Raw genomic sequence first — 24,993 nt, forward strand, 5'->3', positions numbered from 1 at the left:
CTTTTTTATTGTTTTAAACGAAACACGGTAACAGTACAAAAAGAAGACAGAATAACAGATTAAAATTTTAATTAAAATTATGTTTATCACTTGCACAATTTTAACGAAATAGCTTTTTGCATTTTAAACGTGTTTAATACAACCCAACATGAACAAATTTATCATGATATAAATATATAAATTATTAAATTTAAATAAATACGATACAGCTATGCAAAATTCGAATTGTCGGGTCTAAATAAAAGTACGAGTTTGTTGGTTTTGTTATGCTATTGTTAATTCTTGAAATTCACGAGAATGCAGCCTTCCCGGAATGAAAACACTTGAACAGCACCAACAGCAGGTTACTTTTAGAGTCATTCATCTCAGAGACTGAACATTCCCATAGGGTAAGATCTAATGCTCGGATTATAGGACATCACCAGATAAACAGTGCTATAGACATGTAGAAGGCAATGAGCAGAGCCTTCTTCTTCGCCTCCATGCGAAGTTAAGCTTGTATAGCCACGCCCAATTTCCCCACAGCAAAATATTCCTGCCAGGGGAACTCCAGGAAAGTTGTCCAAGAATGGGGAGCTGTCAACGTTAAGGTGCCCAAAGAATGACTCCCCACGGCCACAGCAAGAAAAGATAAAGCCTCCAAAAACTTCCCTCTTATCAACGGGATTAACAACAGCCCTTGTGCCGAGACTGCCTTTAGAATCCCAACCCAACTTCAAATTTCTAAGGGTTGAGGAGACATCTCTGCATGAAGGTAATGCGGCTTTGGGATCCGAACGGTAAAACTGGAAAGAGTCACCTTTTCTGATACCAACACCATCAACATAAAGGTACTGCTCATCTCCTCTGTTAAAAAACATTTAATTGATTCAATTAAAATGTAAACGAAAGGAAGCATATGCAAAAAAAAAAAAAAAGCCAATGTGTGCAAAAATGCAATCTTTGCCTCAGTTTTAATTGTTGAATTTGTTCAATCGTGTGCTTCAGAATGAAGTCAAACAAATATTCTACTAAAATTTTTACCTCCATAGTTTCAAAAGTAGTTCTCATGAATCACTATGGTTAGCCCAAAAAGAGAAACAGAGCAAAGAGGGTGAAGTTTTCTTGATCAATGGCCCTGTATATTATCCATCTTAGAAAATCCGTGATCGAATTTGGAAGACATATATCCTATTGGACTTACAGACTCGAGTGACAATGCTTGGTTAACTGAAATACAATTACTCATAGCCCAGATGAAGCATTAACAATACTGCATTTTAGTTTGCTCGTATCCAACAGTGAAAGTATCAACTAATCTAAAATTGAATGCACTTTTTGCAATTATGGCAAAAAATAGCCTCTTGTAATTTGTAAACAAATGCTAAGTATCATACCTCAGAAACTATAACAAAGGGCCCCGAAAATCACTATTTACCTAAGTCGATTCAGCAAGTTATGTCTATGAGCATAGCAGATGAGTAGTTAAGTACCATGAGTAGGTCTACGTCTAATACATATTGATCTATAACTCACAATTCAAGAAAAAAGGCAAAACTTTGATAAGCAGCAACTGACATCTAGATAGCAGAAAGATTTCCAAAAGTGGGCAGGGCGAGGTGTGGAGTGAGAGAAGGTATAGAACAAGAAAGTTTGATAGTTATACATGACAATTATGTAATATGCTTATACGTGAGCATGTCTGGGCATGTAACCCATGAAAATGAGCCCATGATATGAATGTTGTACGATATATGAAACCAAACAAAGACAGAAAAAATGTTGAAGTATCTTACCCTACAACTCCGTGGAGTGCCAAGGACGTCATCAACCTGGGCTTATCTGAGCCAACAGAACAGTTCCTTTGTCTAGTAACCCCAATGAAAAGATCATCGCATTCCATATGATTTTCCATCTGCCACATTTTTCACTTCAGAAAGTTTAAGAGTATGGAAGATTCATAAAGAATACTAAATGCTCATAAGCACATGGATCTTTTGATATAGTATCATTGCATTGGATCAAAATTTTAGTAGGAAAGGGAGAAACAGTCAGTTCATACAGCATCCCCATATCTTACATACTGATTTCCCTAAAGCTCATGCCGTCTTATATTTACTTAGAAGTGCAACGTACCTCATTATTGATATAATCCAGCAAATGTTGACCATCAAGAATCTCCTGCTGTCCTCCCCTGGCAGTGAGACAAGTAACACTTTCAGAATCTTTTACTCTAACAGAAGCTGCCTTAAGCCTTGGTCCAACTGCTGAGACACCATTTGACAATGCAAAATGAAATTCAATATCCCCTACACCTGAAAATCTATGGCACATCAGCAACAGACTACCAAAAAATGGGAAAAAGAAAAAAAAAAAGAAAGAATCTATGAATTGACATCATGTGATATGTTGTAATTTGTGTAAGCACAGGATAATTAAACACTAAATATTGTAGCCAACAACGGGAAGAACCAAGAACAAGCCCTTAATGAAATAGTACGTAGAAAACGAGGAGGGAAGATCATGTAAGAAGCAATCAGCAACCACTTAATGAAATAATGCTACAAGAAAATAAGCTAGCAAAACTGTTAAAAAGTGACAGCTAGCAAAACTGATAAAAAGGTGAATTCTGGAATTCTACTAATTCTAGCCAAAATTTTTCTTTGGAGAGGGAGAGCGAGAATAGAAAGGGGGGAAAGGAACCAGTGCCATAATAACTCTAAACTCTGAATCCAAAGCTTAGGGTCTTGAAAATGCCACTTATCTAAAGTGGTGTAGCCTCATTGTGCAAGGTAGTATATTACTGGTAACATGAGACCAAAAGCTGTACAAGGGCACTCACTAACATCAAGCAAACAACAGTTAACAATAAAAGCTAGCAAGATAAGAACTCCTAAGTAAAGGTAACTAACAAAATCTTTACCTTTTATGTAGACATGTGATATCAAACTTTTACTGGAAATTAACTCCCATACTTTAAAAAAATGGAAAACAAACCATTAAATATGGCGCAGATTTCCTAGCGCACATGCTTGCAAACACTCCAAGAATGAATCTTATTCCATTAACAAAATGTTGCAAGTGCAAATGTACTTATTGACATAATAGGATTGACATGTAATACAGGTGATACTCAGATTTCTTAGGGAATGAGATCAATGGGATCAACTATCTTAACTTCTTATACTTGCAAAAGGAAATTATGCATATGTTAGCAATTAAAATACGTAATAAGTTTCATAAAAATAAGAAATAAAGAAATAAATATATAATAAAAAAAAGTTACCATGGGCTTTGTATCTATCTTTGGCAAATACAAGAGCAACAGCATCAGGAGAAAGTTTCAGTTTATTGCTGATGTTTCTTGACTCATTACCACTTCTATACACAAATTGACCTCTCTCATCACCCACAATGATTGTCTCCATAGGCATGGCAAAATCTGAAATGGACAAGATATTAGAGACAATAATAAAGCATGCACAAATTTTCTGAATAACAATGAAAGGAGGTAAAATGGAGCTAGGATTAATCTGACAACCACCTAGGTCACGAGATGGGAGTTTTGAAAAGGTGAGATGGAATCGGCGTAGAGATCATAGGCTATGTACGTATGATTGATCTGACATTTATATGATCCATTTTATATATTGAACAAAAGGCAGAATGTATTATATGCACTAATGGCCGTGCCTCCCTTCAGGCCAATGTTTGTGCTGCTAACAGTAGAATGAGATGAGCAAATCATTATTTGCTTATTATGACTATCAGTTTGATGGAAATGAGAGGCCAGATTTTTTATTATTTTTTCTTAATTATATGTTCTTGCCAATTGAATTTTAAAAAGAATAAAGTTTTGACTAAGCCAGAAAGAAACAATAGGTACATTACAGTGGATTCCTTTGAATTTCCTATGAACAGATGGTTTAAATAGTTACTTCCCCTCAGTTCATGTTTATCAGAGGAAGGTACAATTTTGTTCCATTGAAAGCAAAATGAAAAATAAAAATAAGGGAAATGGAAAAACTTGCCTAACTTTTCAATGATAGGTTTCTGGTCAACATCTTCATCCTACAAAATCCCAACACTGCAGGTCAAAAGTACAATCAAGTAAAAAAAAAAAAAAAAAACTAACTTGAGGAGACAATGGATAAATAAACTAACTTGAAGAGACAATGGATACACAAGGAAACAGAGCAACTTACTCCAATCATTATAATAGCAAGGGGTGGTGTGCAACCCGCTACAGAGTACGTGTAACTCTTAATATCCATCACAAAATTGTCGATATTTGACCCTAGAGGTGCCTGATATATCAGTAAAGTTCTCCATGTTAATTTTCCTTTAATAAATCCAACCCAACACACACAAGTTGATAATGCTCCAGCAACAATGGTCATCAAGACTGAATTTTTGTTAGCATCCCACGATATTACTATTTCAATAGCAGAAGAAAGTTTCACCTTTTTCTGTCCTAGAAGAGGGATAGCATCAACTTTAAGTCCTGGAACATATCCAACGGTCAATACCATGCCAGTATTTGTAGAAACTTCATCATCAATATTACCATAAGTCCACTTGACCTGCCATTTGAAAAAAGAACATTAATTGAACATCACAGTCATAACAAAGAACAGAAAAATACTTAAAATTAGAGTGAAAAAACCTCTCTAAATTCATGAGTAAGGGCATCTCGACCAATGATTCCGCTAACAGAAGATAAAATAATAGGAGTTCTTGTTCCCAATTTCTCTACCATCTGACCAAATAAACACAAAAGGAAAATAAAAAATATATATATTTTAACCCATAAAAAAAGAAAAAGCTTAAGCTTTTTGAATTCATACGAATTGGAGAACATATTTGAGGTCAAATCCAGGACCAACACTGGCAATAGCAAAATGGGGTCGAATTGGTTCTGACATAACCTTGTCAAAAACCTCTTGTATAGCAACCTATTTTGAACCCAAAAAAAATCAGATAGAAAAATGATGAGAAAAATCAAGGGAGAGAGAGAGAGAGAGAGAGAGAGAGAGAGAGAGAGAGAGAGAGATACATGAGGCGAAGGGTTGAGGGAGATGGCGGAGGAGAGCTTAGGGCGAGAGAGAATGCGAGTGCAAGCGGCGTTCCAGGCCTTGGAAACGCCAGAAGCGGAAGCGAAGGAGTTGGCGGGTAGCCTCGAAAGTATTTTCTGAAGAAGATCATCGTTCATTAGAGAAAACCCTTTGCTTTCCATGACTTCAGGTGCTGAAGGTGATGGAGATGATCGATTTTTCTTCCCCAATGAAGTGAAGACTCAAACAACTGAAGATGAAACAAAAATGTCAGTTGCTTGCTTTGAACTTCAGCCTAGACTCTACTTTATTTACTAAAATAAGTTGAAATTCGTTGCTCCTTAAAATTAGACTTTGATGAGGCTCCGTTTGGAAACCATTGAAAATGGTTATCAATGGAAAATAATTTGGGATCCATGGAAAAACTAAAGAAGAGACGCGAAAATCGTCCACCGTTTCTTTTGGGCAGAAGACAATTCTGGTGAAGACTGAAGACCTACAAGCAGCCCCCCAAGGCTCAAATCCTATGCATTTATCTCTTTCTTTTTGTTCTCCATAACCCACGTCAGGGTTCTTCAATTTTTTATGTTCTTTAATTTTTTCTCAAAATTTTCACAAATAATTTATGTACTTCAGAAAACCCATCAAAACCTTGAACCAACCTCCACCGTCTTCATTCCTACTTCACCTCTTTCTTTTCCTTCAACTTCATCATCATTTTGATGCCTCCAAAAGAACCCATAGAAGAATACATCTTCAAATCCCTTGGCTTCTCCATGATTTCTTTTATTAAGCTTTTAATCTCAAGCTAATCTTTGCTTATGATGCCATCCTTACAAATATATCTAACAGTTCATATATTTAAATATTAAAATTTATATATTTATATCATATGTTATATAAAAATTATATTTTATAATTTTTATTGATATAAAAATATAAAATAAATTTTTATTTTATTAAATAATAAATTATTATTATTAAAATTTTATATCATATTAATTTTTTATTTTTTTCATGTCATATTTTAAATTATTATATTTAATTAAAAAAATAAAAAATTTCAACTCCAAAACCTTATATATATATATATATATATATATCATTCTCTTTTTCTCAAATTTTACTTTGTGGTTTTTTTTTTTTTGTATTTTTATGGGTTTTTATGAATTTGAAATGTGTTTTATATATTTTAAAGGTTAAATAAGAGGATGAAAGAAAAGAGAAGACAGGATAAAAAAGAAAGTATTTTAAAAAAGGTCAAATGAGTATTTAAAATAATATTTATTTATTTGTTATGATTTAATAATTTATATTTGTAATTGAATATGTTAAAATTCGAACCGAGTGCGTATCATCAGAACTCCTTTTACTCGTGAATGGTTTTATACAATTTGGACTCTATTAATATTGCTGATAAAATGGATTTTTTGCATTTTCAATATGCTTTTCCTTTTGCTTTTATTTTTTCCAGGAAAAGAAAAACAAAAAATAAGCAGTTGAGTGAACAATTAAACTTAAAACACTGAAAATTTGGCTGAAAAGCCTCAATCTCCGAATGAGTTGCATGCATGCATTATTGGAAAGAGAGATTACCTTAATAATCGAGCTCAATTTAAACATTCTAATGCTTGAATAGTTCATCAACTTAATTAATTTATTCTATTCAATTTGATTACATCTTTAATAAATCTTTGAAAACACCCAGTGCCAACAGTAATAGTAGTAGCCATAAAACAGTAAAGGCTTTTAGAACTTATAAACTATTTGAGATTACTTCAAATAAAATTTAAATTTAATTTGATAATTATTTAAATAAATTTAAAATTAAATAATTTGATTCATTAAACGAATTAAATTTAAATATTTTAATATTCAATTCGAATAATTTATGAACTTAATCAAATTGATTCGAGTCTCCGAAACCCTCACCATTGCCAGCGGTAGCAGTAAAAGCCATGAAGCAGTAAGGGTGGTTTTGGGAACTTGAAGCTGTTTTCAGAAATTTCAGGTTTTCGAAGGCTTTAAGACAGGATGATAATGCAGTGTCCGAGTCCGAATGCTAGAATAGGAATGTATATCCAGGCCTTATGCCAACACAATCAATAACCAAATAGTCTTCATCTTCTCTATCGAAAACCAGAACATGGAATCGTTTCTTCTTGAACAAAGACATGGTAAAATGACAAAATCCTGATGGCCATTATTATTTGGTTTTAGTCTCCATGATTTGGATGGATTTGGACATTTAGTTATGTTGGAAAAGATGGATTTAAAGTTAATGTTTCTGGTTTTTGAAAATGATTCGTGATATTCATTGAATTTTCGCAATCCAAATTTGAGGTGAGTAATTGATTGATCCAATCAATTTGATTTGAAAAAATTAATAATCAAATAATTAAATTAATTAAAAAATTTTAGATAATTGATCATAATTAAATAAATTAAAATCAATTTGATTCGATTAAATAATGAAATTTTTAATTATTTTTTTATTATAAGCAATTATTTAATAATAAATATAATTTAATAAAATTTAAATTCAAATATTATTCAAATTAAATTATTAAAAAATCTAATAATTTCAACAATATTTTTATAAAAAAATAAAAATACTCATCTTGATTTTTTTATCTTTACTTATTAAAATAAATTAATTTAATCGATTCAATTATCAATTTTAAAAATAAAAAATTGATCGAATTAATCAATTTAATTGATATCTAAAAAATCAAATACAATCAAATTCGAATAAATTAAAATAAATCGATCGAATTTATTTAATTTTGATCAATTTAATTAATTCTAACGGACTTTTACTCTCCTCTAAACCTAAAAGCCAATTTATTTTCTAGATTTTCCTTTCATATTTCTTTGGAGAAGGTAGATATAAAAAGCTACAATAATCCTTCAAAAATATGTGCCATCATCTACTGAACCTCCAAGCCACAGGCAACAAGGCAAAGGTTCACCCAAGAACAATGGGTTCCATTTCCCTGACTTATACGAGAGACCTGGCTCATTAAAGGAAACAGGCCCCTGCTTTTTTTTAATCAGGTTAGGTTCAATTCTGGAGATGCGGGGTATCGATCCCCGTACCTCTCGCATGCTAAGCGAGCGCTCTACCATCTGAGCTACATCCCCATGTCTCTCCCCGGCTGCAAAGAATTCTTTTACCCAGTCGAACCTAAACATCTGGATAATAGTTGGGCGGCCGCAAAGGTGGAAAAGATGAAATTATGAGTGAGCGCATTTGGGATTTATCCCAATCAGTGGATAGGCGATGGTGATGGTGATGATGCGACAGAGGCCGAGTAGTAAAGTCAAAGCTGATGCTAAGTAGGCGTCATCGAATATGAAATCTGACATGGGAATGATACATGACAGAATTATCGAGGAAAAGTTGAAAAAGCAATTAACTTTATTTGGTGCATGCGCAATTTCTGAAAGTAAGTTTATGTTTACTGTGATCAGGTTGATTTACAACATAGAAATGAAGCGTTACTGTCTTGCCCTTTCTTAAAATCTATTATGCCAAGTCTATTAAATTTTTAATATTTTAATATTTTATATTTAAATTAAAATTTTTTATTTATTATAAATTGATTTTAAATACGATACTTAACACTCTTAACGCATGAAGACAAACAGAGTAGGCATGCTGTTGGAATTAAATCTTCAATGGCGTTCGAGACTGGGGAGAAAAACGAATCCAGCCCCATGTTGTCTTGTGGTGTCTTGTCTCAGGATTTCCACATCCAATGAACTGGCAGCCTCATCAGCCAGCCCAGGTTGAAAGTAAGCTAGCTATAAACAGGGAACAAGAAATGCTTCTCGAAAGCACCATTTGGTTCTGCTACACCGGTACGTGACAAGCAAGTTAAGCATTAAATAGCAAAATTGTTATGACCCATTGTCCGATGCAAAACCAAAAATACATAGGAGAGCAAAACAAGAAGAAACTAACTCATTATGAGAATTTAAAATTATTTCAATTAATTCATTCAATTATTTTTAAAAAATAATTTTTATAAATTTAATATTTAAATTTTATCATTTATAATTCGTTCTCCTATATCTATCTCCACGACGCGGCTTTCTTTGTAGTCGGAAAAACTTACTGGCTTTGAATAATAAATGAACTAGCAAGAGATTAGAGCTCAATATCTGACCTCTCTATCAGCCATGCTTCCTCTCTTACTTTGCTGATAGCTTAATTTCTTAGTCAAATCTATCCTATACCTTGCAAAATCATTCTAGAGCGATCTCTGTAATTATCAAAGGTGACATGTTTTGGCAAAAGATCTTGCCCAAAAATAAAAGGATAAAAACAAATATATATATGTATATATTAAAGCATGTCTTCATTATTTGTCTTTGATGAGGAACATGACCGACAGCACGAGAATGTTATAAACATGTCTTGATGTTGGACTGTGGGTTAACAAACAACACATTTTCACAAAGGATTGTACGTTTGTATCTGTCTGAGGATGTGTTCAAAGGTTTCAGTGAACTTCTCCACCGGATGCGTGTGTATCCCTTCATAGGTAGTCACCACAATTTCATCATCTTTGGAACTGCGTTGGACTTGTTTCTTAACATTGCACTCTTTATGCGTGCATTTGTAATAACTTCTGCAAATGAAAGAAAGATCCAAAATGAGTAGTTATGGAACTTTGGTTCGTTTGGGACTGTCTCTTTTCATATATCTATTAACATAGGTTTTCATGTTAAAGGACATATGAGCTGCCAAATTTCTTCCCTTGGTTCTTAATTCCAAGCTTTTAAACTACTTGGTGCAACTTTAATTTAATGTCTATGCTATATATGCCTTATAATATTAGTGGAACTACTTTATTTTATAAAAGAGGCCATAAAGATAGATAGAGATGGCCAATATTAAGATTTGAAATTAAAATTTATTCGATGTTATTTTTTAAAGATGATCATTGATGAATTTATTTAATCATAAAATATAACGCGTAAAATCATTCATGAACAGTCAAATTTCTTCCTTTTCTTAATTCCAAGCTTTTAAATTAATTGGTGCAACTTTAATTTAATGTTTATGCTATATATGCCTTATAATATTGGTGGATCTACTTTTTTTCTTTTTTTTTTTTACAAAAGAGGTTGTAAAGATAAAAAAAAAAAATTACAGATCATATTGAAATTTAAAATTAAAATTTATTGGATATTAATTTTTAAGAGTAATTATTGATGAATTTACTTAATTATGAGATATAACTTGCAAAATCATATGTAGATCGAAGATCAAATCTCTTAAGAGAAAAGAAGATTAGTAGAGAAGATCATATTCATACCTTGGGAATTTGCTATTCTTAACTGTTTTTTGCCCATATTTCCTCCAACGATATCCGTCATCAAGTATATCAACCTGGCTTCTTGTTTGAAATGCATATTTGTGCTTCCTGACTATCCCCTTATTGTTTCCTTTCTTCCCAACCTTCACCTCATGACTCTCAGACACGTCCTTGGCATCCAAATTCTCACATTTATCACTACTCGTTTTAGTAATTACATCGTTGGCTTGCAAATAACTTCGATGATTCGCCATGGTTAACGAGGAAGGGGAGGCTGAAGATCCTTCCGGGAAAAGTATGTGGTAATTTTCCATTAAAAACGAAGGAAAAAAAATGAATAAAGCATAGGAGATTCGGAAGTTGATATGAGTGTATATATATATTAGAGAAAATAATAGAATATATGTAGAAAAAAAGGTGGGCGGCGCAATGGCAAACGTCCATAGTCACTGAAAACAGAGAAAAATCGATGCATGACCGGAGGCTAACTTTGTTCATGGATGCATCCCAAAGAAAGTTGAGTCGTGAACGTCACGTAACATCTTGATTAGAATATTTGGCTAAAATAAACTTAGATGACATTCTGATAATATCATATTGCATGCAAAACAATAATAGAAAGGTAGGGTTTTTATGTAACTTGTAATTATATTAAGAATGTGTATTTTATGTATTTTTAGTATATAAATTTTATATATTATTGTGAATAAGAAAATAACACATAATTAATAAGTTAATTAATGAGTAAATATCGATCTTTAAAATAAATATATAAATTTTTTTAAAAATTTATTTATTAATGAAGTATTATTATTTAATTTACTTCATTAATGAAATAATATCATTTAATTTACTAATAGTATATAATATATTAAATATAATTCTTTTTAAGAGTAAATTATTTAGATATGTCAAATGAATAGGGTATAGACAAGTAAAACATTCTCTATTCATATCTTCAAAATTTAATATTATACACATTTTCATACTTATACCTTGCAGATATTTTAAATTCATCCATATCCCATTCCTCATGAGTGTTTAATAAATATAAATAATCTCTATACTTGTGATTTTTTAAAATATATATCTATTTTATTTTTTATTTTTTATTTTTATCTTAAACATTAATTTTTTTTTTATAAATATGTATTTTTAAATACAAATATATTAGTTCAATAAATTTAAAATAAAATTTATATTATTAAAAAAATTAATTTATTAAATATATATAAATATATATAAGGTATATGTATAGGGCAAGAGCTGTATTACTTATTTCTGTACTCGTACTTAATAAAAAATTTAAAATCATACTCATTTTTATTTTCATTCTCAAAATTTAATATTCATTCCTATCTCCATTAAGATAAAATTTTTGATTCTTTGTCGGGTTTGAATGAGATTGACATCATTACATGCAATAATAAAAATATAAAGATTGTAAAAAATGAGATTAGAGTTAAAATTTTCATTATATTATGACTCAATGTTGAAATTTGTTATTATATTTTCAATTTCTTTAATTTTGAACAAATAGTAGAATTAAAATATTTCCTGAAATATTAAGTTATGTAAGCATGAATTTTTATTAATTTTACTGTTTTTTACTAAAAAATAAACAAAACTAAACGTTTAATGGCAAATTCAATAAAATTAAAATATGATGTCAAAATTCAACATTAACCCATGAACTATTGTCAAATTTGGATTTAATCTAAAAAAAAAGAAGCAAAATTGCATTGTAATTAACTGGAAAATTATATATAACAAACAAAATATAAACCCAATAATAGTTTTTTTTAAAGAATCCAAAAGAAATTGGGAAATTGAAAACTCTAGTATAATTGACAAAGTTTCAGCTTGAATGTTGTGGCTTTCTGTTTTTTAATTATTGAACCTTCCCCAAAGTCATCTTTCAAGCATGACCTCTTTCTAAGAATTAGGCGATGATGATGATATTTTCCAAGACTTTGAATTAATTTTGAAGATTGGACGGTGCATGGATTATTTGAAAGTGATATGAACAAGAAATAAATGTAAAGCTCTGCGTCAGATCAGATTTTTGGGAATGATAATCAATGGCGGATCAGAATTTCTTTTAAGAGTGTTCATTTATAATATATATATATATATATATATATAATTACTGTTATATTTATTAATTTTATAGTGTTCAAGAAAAAATTTTCAAATCTTTTTTTTTAATATTTGAGGCTGTTAATAAAAAATTTTGGGATGTTCAGTAGATTTTTTTTTTTTAAGTTTTATTATTTTTCAATTTTAAAGAGTTCATAAACTCCTTTTAGTAATGACTCGAATATATTTTTATTAAAAAAATCATAATATATATTAAATATTATATTTTAAAAATAATTACTTAAATCAATTAGATTTGATTTTTGAGTTCAAACACATCTAATTACCTAATCTTTAATGTACATTAAAATGGTTAATTTATGCCATATATATTCTCGTAGGAAGTTATTAATTTCATCTGAATAATTAAGCTGTAGTTATTGCTTGTGATATTGAGTTGAGTCCATGGGCAAATTCAATGACGTCAGATGACTCTGTTCATGGCATCAGCAAAGCTTGTTGAAGTAACAAGCAAGTCCCCATGTGCTTTCTTTTTCTTTTGAATCGCTCGACGAGTTTCAATGCCGCATTGCTTCGAGCCCCGAAATCTTGCATTGGACAATAGGTTGGAAAAGCAACGCCATTTGATGAGACTAATAAGGTTTAATTCAAATCTCTAGCCCGTGGGTGACTCTGTTTGTGACTTTTTTTTTTTTTTTTGTTGGAATGTTCCTGAATTTTGCATGATTCTAATACCCTTTCGAGCGATTTAAGGATACATTTCTTGCAAAGAAACCTGGTTGACAAATGAGAGCTTGAAATTTGTAAACCAAACAAATTGCACATGCTTTTGTTTGTGAATCCAATTATCACACTAGACATTTAATGTGACACCTTAATTTTATATTGAAAAATTTTGAAAATATGCTATAATATATATTTAAATTTAAATTTATTAAATATTTTTTTATGAAATAAAATTATAAAATTTTTATATTAAAATAAATAATATTTCATAAATTAAATATAATTCTCTACAAATGATATTATTCGATCATCAATCAAATTGAAGTTAAATACTATACTATAAAAGTTATAAAATTTAAAAATAAATTAAGTATTATATGTTGAAAGTCACGTCTTAAATTTTAATATTTGATGTGATTTAAGTTTTATATCTTGTTTTGTAATTCTATTTGTGTTTTATGTTAAGTTTAACATTATCATTAAGTTTTAACAAAAAAAATTATAATACTCTAATCACATATAAAAAGATTTTAAAAATTTATTATGATATAAATTTAAAATTTAAATTTAAATTTATAAATATTTTTTTATAAAATAAAATCATAAAAATTTTAGATCAAATTTACAGGCTATAAAAACTTTAAATTAAAACAAATAATTCCTTGTACCTAATAAATTAAGGGCCAAGAACATCGTACGAGCAGGCCTTTGCTTCCAGGGATTTGCCGAAAGGCAAAGGATAGCGTCTAAGGGGAGCAAAACGTGACAGAAGTGGACAAGTTCCTAAAATAATAGCTTGTCCTAATCTACTAAAAAAGTGCCAAAGAAAGAATAAAATTAACATAGATTTCGCTTTGAAATCAAAATTAAGGCGTTGCCAACTGTCACGATGAAATGTGATTAATTCATGCAAACTACAGTTTCTTTCAGCTCTTTAGCCCCTGAACTATGCAACCGATTTGACTGACAACAGTGCGACAATGACAATAAGAAAGGATGCAAGTCTGAAAACAGCTGGAACGAAGCAAGTTTTTCTCGAGAACATGAAAAAAAGAAAGGAAAATTAGCTCCTAGACACTGGGACCCCACAGGCTCCATAAACGAGAGTTGAATAAGCCCACCACGTCCGGCAAAACCTTCCTGGCCAAACCCTTATGGCTAACCGCAGTTGATACAGCCACCACCTCCATTTCCAGGTTTCCCGTCACCTCCTCACCCACATTTTCTTCACCTTCTTGTTCACAGCCACCACTGTTCTCAGCCTCCAAGCCCTCACTTTCAACCATCAATCTTTCACTATCTTGGGACTGCTCTTCTTGTAATGCATTAACAGATACAGCATTGGATTCACAAATGCTCAGCATTACCTTATCTTTCTTCCTGGAAGCTTTACAGTGTTTCTTGGATACCTCATTTTGCATCAAATGGTCTTCAAAGGCCTCAATGACTTGATGAATAAGGTCCCTGTTGGGTGAAGAATCCCATCTGTGCCAAAACCTGGTGTAACAATCAAAGCATCCACATTGAAAAAGATGGTTTTTGCTTTTCTTGCACTTGTTCTTGGGTTGATGGGTGAGGGTTGATGGATTTGTGGTGGAAATGATGGACCTTGTTATCATGTAAGCCAAGACTTCTTGGTCTTGGGGTGGGAGAGCTGAGGCTAGAGCTAGAATTGCTACTGGGAGAAGCTTGAACACAGTGTTAGGATCTCCATACGAATCTAGTGATGAGGGAGGTGACGATAGAGAAGGGTACACTCTGCCTTTCTTCTTCACCTTCATTTTGGGCTTTTCTATTTGTCTCTCTTCAAACTTCCAAGCTTTTCCTTTTTTTCTTGAAATTTTTTCTGGGGGGTGTTTTGCTTTGTCTCAACTTTCAAGAAAAAGCATCCCGTTTGTTGAAGAGAGGGTAAGGCTGGGGTGGCTTGGGTTGGGAAGAGCGAGTTTCTTCGAGAGGTCAAGCTTAAGGCATTTTTGACATTAAAACAATAGGAAATGCCCCTTCTTTTGGGTTCATACCACGCTTAGCAGCTATTGGAGGTCTGTCTGAGGACCGCAGCTTGCTTTTCAGGATGACCATATGCAATTTTATGAAAAAGAAACCATTTTTTTATTGTTCTAGGGCTTTGGGCATGGGATAATTGCCAGTTGTTCTTTTTCTTTTGCCAATGGATACGTTCCAGCTTTAAAACTATACTATTAATGAATAATTGACGTAAATAAAATGATACTTGTTGGGCTAAAAGCCTCCAATCTAATCACATCAGCGGAAGCAAAATCAAATAATAAATCAAACACACAAGAGACAACAATTTGACGTGGTTTGGTCCAATTGACCTACATCCACGGATGAGAAACAAGATCCACTAGTTGTAGAGAATTACAAACTTACATCAAATCATCAACCTCACTCAATAATCAATACTCATAAGACACTCTCAATCTCCTCTAGTCCTATGAAGTATTCTCTACCCAAACAAACACAAACTCAAACCCTTGTGCACTCTTTCAACATAACCAAACACATACCCATATGTTCCCATACATCATAACTATGCGGACCTTCTCAATCTCCTCTAGTCCACTCACAAACAAACATACACACCCATAAGATGTAAAGCCCCAATACTCCTATGGGGTGTCTATCCCACAAAACCCTACAACTCTCTTACATCTTTTTCTCATACCTAACCCTGTAGAGACTTCACCTATTTATAACCATACAAACTTGCCCATTAAGAATCCCTCTCCTCTTAGAATTCTTCTCCTGTAAGTCAAACTTGCCTATTAAGAATCCCTTTCCTTTTAGAATTCTTCTCTTACAAGTCAAACTTACCTATTAAGAATCCTCTTTCTCTTAGAATTCTTCTTTTGCAAGTCTTCTTGTCCATCAATCAATATCTGACAAATCCCAAACAAATCTCTAACAAATCTCAAACAAATCTCTTATGGGATTTGAGTCAATATTCCCAACAATCTCCACCTTGACTCAAATTCCATCAATCATCTGTCTCAATGCTAGACATGCTTGGCTCCACCTGTAATGAAAGTCTCACAATCATCTTTTCTTCTCTTGTGTCTTCACGCTTCATACAAACCAATCCTCAATCTTCAAAACTTAAACTCGAACTCTTCTCTTGAATCGAGCTCCTCTAACCTTACTTCTTCCCATGTCTCAAACCAAGCTCTTTCTATATCTCGAACTATCAACTCTTTCATGTCTCGAACCTTCGACTCTTTCCACACCTTGAATCTTCAACTCTTCTCACATTTCGAACCTTCAGCTCTGATACCACTTGTTGGAGATCACCACAGCTCTGATACCATTTGTTGGGCTAAAAGCCTCCAATCTAATCACATCAGCGGAAGCAAAATCAAATAATAAATCAAACACACAAGAGACAACAATTTGACGTGGTTTGGTCCAATTGACCTACATCCACGGATGAGAAACAAGATCCACTAGTTGTAGAGAATTACAAACTTACATCAAATCATCAACCTCACTCAATAATCAATACTCATAAGACACTCTCAATCTCCTCTAGTCCTATGAAGTATTCTCTACCCAAACAAACACAAACTCAAACCCTTGTGCACTCTTTCAACATAACCAAACACATACCCATATGTTCCCATACATCATAACTATGCGGACCTTCTCAATCTCCTCTAGTCCACTCACAAACAAACATACACACCCATAAGATGTAAAGCCCCAATACTCCTATGGGGTGTCTATCCCACAAAACCCTACAACTCTCTTACATCTTTTTCTCATACCTAACCCTGTAGAGACTTCACCTATTTATAACCATACAAACTTGCCCATTAAGAATCCCTCTCCTCTTAGAATTCTTCTCCTGTAAGTCAAACTTGCCTATTAAGAATCCCTTTCCTTTTAGAATTCTTCTCTTACAAGTCAAACTTACCTATTAAGAATCCTCTTTCTCTTAGAATTCTTCTTTTGCAAGTCTTCTTGTCCATCAAGCAATATCTGACAAATCCCAAACAAATCTCTAACAAATCTCAAACAAATCTCTTATGGGATTTGAGTCAATATTCCCAACAATTGTTGGGAAAAACAACAATACCCACGCGCAGCAACCACACACAAATTAACAAGCTCAAATCAAGAATAAGAAAACACAAATATATTTGGTTCAGCCCAACTCAAAATGGCCTACTCCAAATCTAATCCACTATCAAATAAATCTTTACAATTGTGAGACTTTTAGAATTAGAAAAGTCTCCTAAAACTCCTTACTCAAAACTTAACCCAAAACCCAATTACACCCTTTAATAGCCTACTCACTTAGCTATTCTCTTGGTGTCTAACTCTCTGGGGTTACTAAACTAAAACCAAAACATCTTATTTATAGGGGTGAAACCCTTTATACCTTTACTAAACTCCCGATGTGGGATACAAGACAAATTCAAACTTACTTAACTTTCGATGTGGGATTCTGAGATTCAAGGCAAATCCCAACAAATCCTCCCTTGACTTGAATCTCCAAACACTTCAACAGTATCTGCAAAGCTAACATGCTTACCTTTCTTCTTTTCTTTCATCACAGGCATTCCAGCAACTGAGCCTCCATCAAACATGTACAAGTGATTGACCCTATTCCCTTGTAGAATCACACTACCATTCTTGTACACTTTCAACCAATCATTACTACCATAATATGTGTACCCCCGAGAAGCTAACTCACTAGTGTACTCTCCCCAGGTGATGAGTTCTGAGCTCCCATAAACCTTTCATTCTCACGCAACAGGGCAGTCACATCATCCAACTTCAAAGTAGACCTACCTACCAAAACAGTCTGAACTAAAGGCCTATAAGACTTGGGCAAAGATGACAGCAAAATTAAAGCTTTCTCTTCATCTTTTAACTCATCAACAGAAATCGCTAGCAATTGAGAAACCAATTTATTAAACTCATTCAGGTGATTTTGAAGACTCATACCTTCTTCCATCTTCAGAGAATACAGATCCATCTTCAAACATAATCTATTAGTCAACGACTTCGAAGCATAAATACCTTCAAGCTTATCCCACAAACTCTTCGGAGTACTCTCAGTCAACACACTGTACTTTACTTCTGGAGCTAACGCCAATCTAATAGTACTAACAGCCTTCTTCTGAATCTTATTCCAATTAGCATCAGACATTCCCTCAGGCTTACTACTCTCTAATGCCTGATCCAACCCTTGTTGTACTAACAGATCTTGAATCGTACTTTGCCATAACATAAAATTACTCTTTCCATCAAATAACGAAATCTCAAACTTAGGCATAGACATACCTTCTTCAGACATCTTCAAACACTGCTTCACGATCTCTTGGACCCACGAACCTCGAACCTCGCTCTGATACCACTTGTTGGGAAAAACAACAATACCCACGCGCAGCAACCACACACAAATTAACAAGCTCAAATCAAGAATAAGAAAACACAAATATATTTGGTTCAGCCCAACTCAAAATGGCCTACTCCAAATCTAATCCACTATCAAATAAATCTTTACAATTGTGAGACTTTTAGAATTAGAAAAGTCTCCTAAAACTCCTTACTCAAAACTTAACCCAAAACCCAATTACACCCTTTAATAGCCTACTCACTTAGCTATTCTCTTGGTGTCTAACTCTCTGGGGTTACTAAACTAAAACCAAAACATCTTATTTATAGGGGTGAAACCCTTTATACCTTTACTAAACTCCCGATGTGGGATACAAGACAAATTCAAACTTACTTAACTTTCGATGTGGGATTCTGAGATTCAAGGCAAATCCCAACAACTTTGATATCTGTTTCAAAAAGGTAGATTTTTTTTGTTACATCGCTAAGGTAAATCTCTAATACAAGTTAAAAAAAGAAAGAATGTTTAGTTCAAGTTTTTAATATTTTTTCAAACGTCTTTAATTATTAAATTAAAGATTTGAAGACTAATAATATAGATTATAACTTCAGGAGTTGTCATCAGATTCTTTTCTTTTTTTCCTCATCAAAACAAAAGATAAAGAATGAAACATTGCTGATAGATTAAGGATTCATTGGCAGTGATGGTCGAAGAAATTTCATGGCGTCACAACTGAGAGTCCAGTGTGAAAGTCTCTGCCATCATGTTCACAACTAATAGACTGACAAATCAGGTTCATATCATCATCATTCATAATCGGCTTATCATTTGGGCTTTTGGTATTTTGCAATTGCGAATGAATCCCTTAACCCTTGTCTTAGTTTATTTTAACAGCTTGTGGACATTTTATTGTCAAAACGTTTTTGTTAATGCTACCCACATTGAATTGAAGAGTATAGATATTAAGGTCTGTCCCTGAGACCCTGACGATTGATCTCCTTCAGGTCCAGGCCTTTAGGCCAGCCTCTATAATTTTCTAGAAACGAAACTTTTAGTTCGTGCAACTGATCTCAACCCAGCCCACAAACGAAGCAAAGTTTGGTTTTTCTGGCTTTATCTCGCGTTTGTTTTACACTTGAAACTATCGATCATTGAATTTTTATCATTGAAATCGAAAAGTTTAACACTCTGTCAACAAAGACAGACTATTAAATCGAAGAAAATAGCATTACTTTTTTAACCATGTCCCCATGATTGATTAGTAGGATTAAAAAAAGACAGATAGGTTTTCTTTGAACCATGGCCTAGACTTGTTGGTGGCTTATTATTAAGAACCAAAAAGAGTATAGGAAGCCCACTACACAAGGTTTTTGAGGCTTTTCACGTAAGCTACAGAGCCCAATGATATTATAGGTTGGGGCACAAATCATTGAACTCAGGGTCTAATAAATATATTTTGTTATTAAAATTAAAATGAAAAATCATTTTTGTTAATTAAATAATGCTTCCAATTAAAATTGGCTTTGAAAATTTTTGTCCAAAGTCCGATATGAATCGAATTGAAACCCACGAACAAGTTCAGTCACGAGACTTCTTCTCCATTGGTTGGGTATTTTGTACAAATGCAAGAAGTGTCACATCCGTTTTAGCCTTTCTTTGTGATTTTAAGTATTAGAGGCAAAAGAATGGTGGTACCGGTGCATGTGAGGAGTGTAGACGGGCTATAAAAAGGTTTGCCATGACACCTCGTCATGTTGGGGTTGGACGGACTGGTCGATGGCTTGGTGCCTGCTAGCTGCTGCCTCACCATTTAGATTCTACCCCATGTTAAAAGTGGAACCAAAGGGCTCCACAAAAACATCATCACATGCATGGCCAATCAAATAATGTTACCATGATATGTAAGGCTTTTCACAGACAATGAGTGGAACTTGAACCTCTTTGGATCATATGATTAGTACGGCAATTATCAAAAGTTTTCTGCGTGAATCTTGTTTTCAATGGTTGTTTATCTCCTCCTGTCTGAAATGCCAATTCCTTTCCATCGTTGTCTTAGACTCCATTTGGTCTTGGATGATAGCAAGAAATCGCCTAAGGGGACACCATTGATATTAGACAGAGGAATGGACTGCGACAAAACCTGATGTCATTATCTGAATACATGAAATATTTACATTGAGACATCTCACACCTGGTCTTGTCAATTTTTTTTTCACTCTTTTGTTTCCTGCCAACCCCTTATCTTTTTTTGCTTGAAGTGATTTTAATTTGTGGTTACCTTGCCTGTCATTTAGTCCTTAAAGGAATGAAGATTGCATTTTTTATTTTTCCAATCCTATAATAACCTGGTCAAATTTGGCATTTTCAAAAGATACAACTTCAACTTTCAGTCCTATCATCTTCGACACAAGGCGACTCGATTTTTTTGGCATTGATTCAGTCTAATATTGTGACTCGGTATTTTTGTTGAATATACATAGCTCGAATATTTTTCAGGTTTATGGATTTTTTTTGGTGGTTCAAATGATCCCAATTCATTGTAACAAAAAATTTGGGAAGGGGGATCAGCAACATTTGTAATACTAGTCCATGTTGCCGAAAAGCAAATATCTTTGTTCATTTGTTCTCCGGTGAAACATCCAAGTATTGTTTGGTCATTTCTAACATGCCAAAGTCACAACCTGACCTGGAACCAGCTTGTGCATGGATTTTGAGCACATTTTGCCAAGCGTCAGCAATTCAGAGTCAAGAAATGGCGAGTCATTTTCCATGTGGCATTTACATATTCCATTAAAGAGGATTACAATGTGTTTCCTTGACAAGGAATTAGTTGTCTGGAAACTTCGGATTATTCAGAAGAAAAGTAATGCTGTGTTTATCACCAATATAATGATATCCAATAAAAAAGTATAAGCTTATCTGCTTCATAACTATTTGTTCATCATTAATTTATTGAAAAAAAAAAAGAGAGATTAAGATAAGAAATTTTATCTCTAATGGTTATTTCCTTAAAAATCAACAGATTTTTAAACTTTATTGGAGAAAGCATAATCTTTTGAATAATAAAAATATGTATTCTTTTTGTCTCAAAATATTTGTCATACATTGATTTTTATATAGTTTAAAAAAATTAATTTTAATATATTTAATATTAATTTTTATTTTTTTATAAAATTAAATTTTCATAATGTTTAATGTTAAAAAATATAAAAATATATAAAAAAAAATAAGACTTTCAATGCTAAAAAAAAAAAAAACCATGATTTTAAAAAATTTCAAAAAAATTAAAAAAAATGAAACAGAGGAAATATTTCCTACAATGTCAAACTTCTAAAGTTCAATGTATATGGAAATAACATCTAATTCTAATCTTGTCATTATAATTATTTAATATCACATTAAATCAAATCAAAGTCATGTCTCATTGTCATCCAAATATGCACAGCCTCTATTATATCTTATGAATCAGAGCCAAAATGTCTTGTGGCTTATGAGTCAACATTATCCCCCACTCTTTGAAATTTCAGTGACTTATTTTGTCATATGTTAGAGATAATCAATTTAAATTTAATTCAATTAATTTATATAATTATTATTAAATATCAAAAAATAATATTTAATTAATTTAATATTTCAATATTTTTTTATTGTATACTATGACTTTTTTTATACCATTATACATCATTTTCTAATCTTGGATAGTCATTATTATTCTAATTAAATTCAACTTCGCTAATTAATTCTAAAGAATAATGATGTAATAATTGTAAATCATCTTGAATTCTCTCATTGCTTCTTGAGGAAAGGAAAAATAATTGATCTGACAACTTAAAATAAGACATGATGACATGATAATGGTGATATAATAATAGTATAAAAATAAGATACGAAAGTGGTATAGATTAAAATTATAGTAATAACTATATATATTTAACAAAATAAAAAAATTATATTTTATATTTTCGTGTTTATACGAATTCTAACATATAATTTTTATATAAAATATGATATGAACATGTGAATTTTAATATTTTAATGACACAAATACACGAATCACCAAATCTAAAAAATAATAAGAAACTTTATACTTTATTTACCTACCCACAAAATCATTATCATGCGATATTAACGTTGTCCTAGTGGATTTATTTAAGGAGGTTTAGTTGGGTGATTAATTAAGTCTCGGAATGCTTGAAAAGTTGGTCTAAAAAATAAGTTTATATTTAATGTATTATTAATATATAAATATTATATATAGATAATAAATCATACAACGACATTTTATTAAAATTTAATTTTATAAACATATTTAAAATTAATTTTTTGATGACTTATTATTATGCAATTCATCGACAGCATTTTATATTATATATTTATAATATATTAAATATAAATTTTATATGATGTTATAATGCAGCTGAACATGTTAAAAACTTTTTCTATACTTGAATTTCTAAAACCTTCCTTTAATTCTGTCAACATTCGATATTAAAAAAAAAAAATTTTCATTAATGATCATGTGAATTTAACCTCCAACTTGATTCCGAGTTATATGAATTTTGGGATCAAAATAGAATAACTATTTTAAACACAAGAATGAAATCCATGAATTTTCATCTTATGGATTCGACTATGGAGAATTATCGTTAAATCTTGATAAGACATAATTATAATCATAAAATCTTAGTTCATAACATATATATATATATGTATAGATAGATTTTTTTAATGTTTCAATTAAATAAACAAAATTTTTTTATTTCAATTGAAATTTTATAATAATGATTAAGGATGTTAATTTTATCCATACCTAATAAAAAAATTTAATTTTTTACCCGAATGAGGATAATATCGAATGATATAATCCATGTCTTATATTTATATCCATAATTTTCATATATATTTAGATATATTTAGTAAATAATTTTTTATTAAATAATATAAATTATTATTTTAGATTAATTAGAACTAATATATTTTTATTTAAAATATGTATTAATATATTTATAAAAAAAATTACATAAATATACAAGATAAATTTTTTACAAAAAGTTAACAAATAATTTTTTATTTTTATTTTTTTAAAAAGAATTTATAAATGTAAAAATTATTCATATTTATTAAATATCTATAAAAATAAAAAAATAAATTTAAAATATACGTTAAATATAATATAAAAATTTGATAATGAAGATAAAGAATACTTTATTTGTCTTATGTATTACCCTTTAACATCTTAACAGTGATTAAACCACATTAAAAATCGAAATTTTGGTGATAATTTAAGCAAAACCAACTTTATGAAACAAAATTTAAAACTTTTCTGAAGAATGTTAACAAATGTATAATGATACTGGTTGAAATAACAATTAAGGAAAAAAATATAATAAAATTTTAAAATTTTCTTAAAATAATTTTTTAATTATCTTTGACACCAATGCATGAAAGCACCGATGAGTAATCGAATCAACATTTTTAAGAGGCAAATCGGCGGTTGGTTGATTAATTTAATTGCATCGGTGAAACAATGAATTTGGGTCCACCAGATTATTCTGATATCTGAATCACACCAATAATGTTTTCAATCAGGAGCAAAATCAATCTGGTTAGATAAATGTATTTATTACAACACACTAAAATAATTCTGTAATAAAGTCCACACATTTATATTTTTCCTGACTTGGGCTGCTACAGCTAAGATAGAAAGGGACCACGTTTCTGACATCTTTTTTTTTCCAAATCACATTTCATAGCTGAATTAATACCCTGCTTCTTATTGGTGGAGACCCGTCGTACATGATCTGTCATTTGCATGTATGCCACGTGGCTAAAACCACTCAATCAAACGGCTGTTTGTAATGTTATGTTTTAATTTAATAAAAAATTCGAGATAGATATAGATTATTTAATTTGACAGATCAAGAAAAGATATATCTAATAGTTTAAAATAAGTGATTGTAAATCGTATATTCAATATGATTTCAACAAATAACTATCGATAAAACTCGAATTTAAAATTTTTTCGTAAAAAAAAAAATTTTAATCGATTGAACTAATCACTTATTAATTTGTGATGTTATGTCATTTTATGTTTTTCGAAGGTATCTCCTTCGATTTTATTTATATATTTAATTTGGATAAAAAATGATAAATATATTAGAATTCATCGAATTTTTACTTAAATCAATTTTATAAGGCTTTTTCTTTTTAAAGCGAATTTTAAATTGGGGTTGAATTAAAAAAAATTGAGTTCGGATCACAATTTTAGATAAATTTGTCATGTTCAAACCTGATTTGCTATAATATAAAAAATATATTATTATTTATTTAATTTTTAAATAGTATATTAATAAAAGTATTATTTAATATTTTAATTTAAGATATTAATTTAATAAAAATATTATATTTATATATAATTAAAATATTATTTATATTTAAAATAATA

The 24,993-nt window shown here is 31.3% G+C and overlaps 3 protein-coding genes and 2 non-coding genes across 6 annotated transcripts; all 5 read right to left on the reverse strand.

Annotated features, from left to right (window-relative positions):
- Positions 1 to 98: 98 nt before the first annotated feature.
- LOC111275186 (F-box/LRR-repeat protein At5g63520-like) lies at positions 99 to 5,859 on the reverse strand. 2 transcript variants are annotated; one of them, XM_089746706.1, is made up of 11 exons: positions 5,487 to 5,859; positions 5,036 to 5,283; positions 4,827 to 4,934; positions 4,646 to 4,738; positions 4,443 to 4,562; positions 4,185 to 4,286; positions 4,011 to 4,050; positions 3,266 to 3,421; positions 2,116 to 2,294; positions 1,776 to 1,894; positions 99 to 846 (listed from the first exon to the last, which is right to left on the reverse strand). In XM_089746706.1, the coding sequence occupies exons 2-11, from the start codon at positions 5,213 to 5,215 to the stop codon at positions 366 to 368; spliced, it is 1,578 nt and encodes a 525-aa protein (XP_089602832.1). In that variant the 5' UTR covers positions 5,216 to 5,283; positions 5,487 to 5,859; the 3' UTR covers positions 99 to 365. The 2 variants fall into 2 exon arrangements, with proteins under 2 accessions (XP_089602832.1, XP_089602831.1); XM_089746705.1 differs by having other exon boundaries at positions 5,036 to 5,859.
- Positions 5,860 to 7,949: 2,090 nt separating this feature from the next.
- LOC149514155 (small nucleolar RNA snoR74) lies at positions 7,950 to 8,082 on the reverse strand. The gene has a single exon (XR_016329428.1). It is a non-coding gene; the product is annotated as a small nucleolar RNA snoR74 (small nucleolar RNA).
- Positions 8,083 to 8,104: 22 nt separating this feature from the next.
- On the reverse strand, positions 8,105 to 8,177 carry TRNAA-AGC (transfer RNA alanine (anticodon AGC)). The gene has a single exon. It is a non-coding gene; the product is annotated as a tRNA-Ala (tRNA).
- A 1,181-nt stretch (positions 8,178 to 9,358) lies between these two features.
- LOC111289802 (putative WRKY transcription factor 43) lies at positions 9,359 to 10,785 on the reverse strand. Its single transcript, XM_022881133.2, has 2 exons — positions 10,361 to 10,785; positions 9,359 to 9,670 (listed from the first exon to the last, which is right to left on the reverse strand). Exons 1-2 carry the CDS (start codon positions 10,672 to 10,674, stop codon positions 9,493 to 9,495), a joined length of 492 nt encoding a protein of 163 aa, XP_022736868.2. The 5' UTR covers positions 10,675 to 10,785; the 3' UTR covers positions 9,359 to 9,492.
- Positions 10,786 to 13,878: 3,093 nt separating this feature from the next.
- On the reverse strand, positions 13,879 to 15,413 carry LOC111289811 (uncharacterized). The gene has a single exon (XM_022881144.2). The coding sequence runs from the start codon at positions 14,965 to 14,967 to the stop codon at positions 14,257 to 14,259; it is 711 nt and encodes a 236-aa protein (XP_022736879.2). The 5' UTR covers positions 14,968 to 15,413; the 3' UTR covers positions 13,879 to 14,256.
- Between the last annotated feature and the right edge of the window lie 9,580 nt (positions 15,414 to 24,993).

This window comes from Durio zibethinus, chromosome 17 (assembly GCF_047325235.1).
Source record: "Durio zibethinus cultivar Kanyao isolate XHJ-2024 chromosome 17, ASM4732523v1, whole genome shotgun sequence".
Taxonomy (NCBI): Eukaryota; Viridiplantae; Streptophyta; class Magnoliopsida; order Malvales; family Malvaceae; genus Durio; species Durio zibethinus.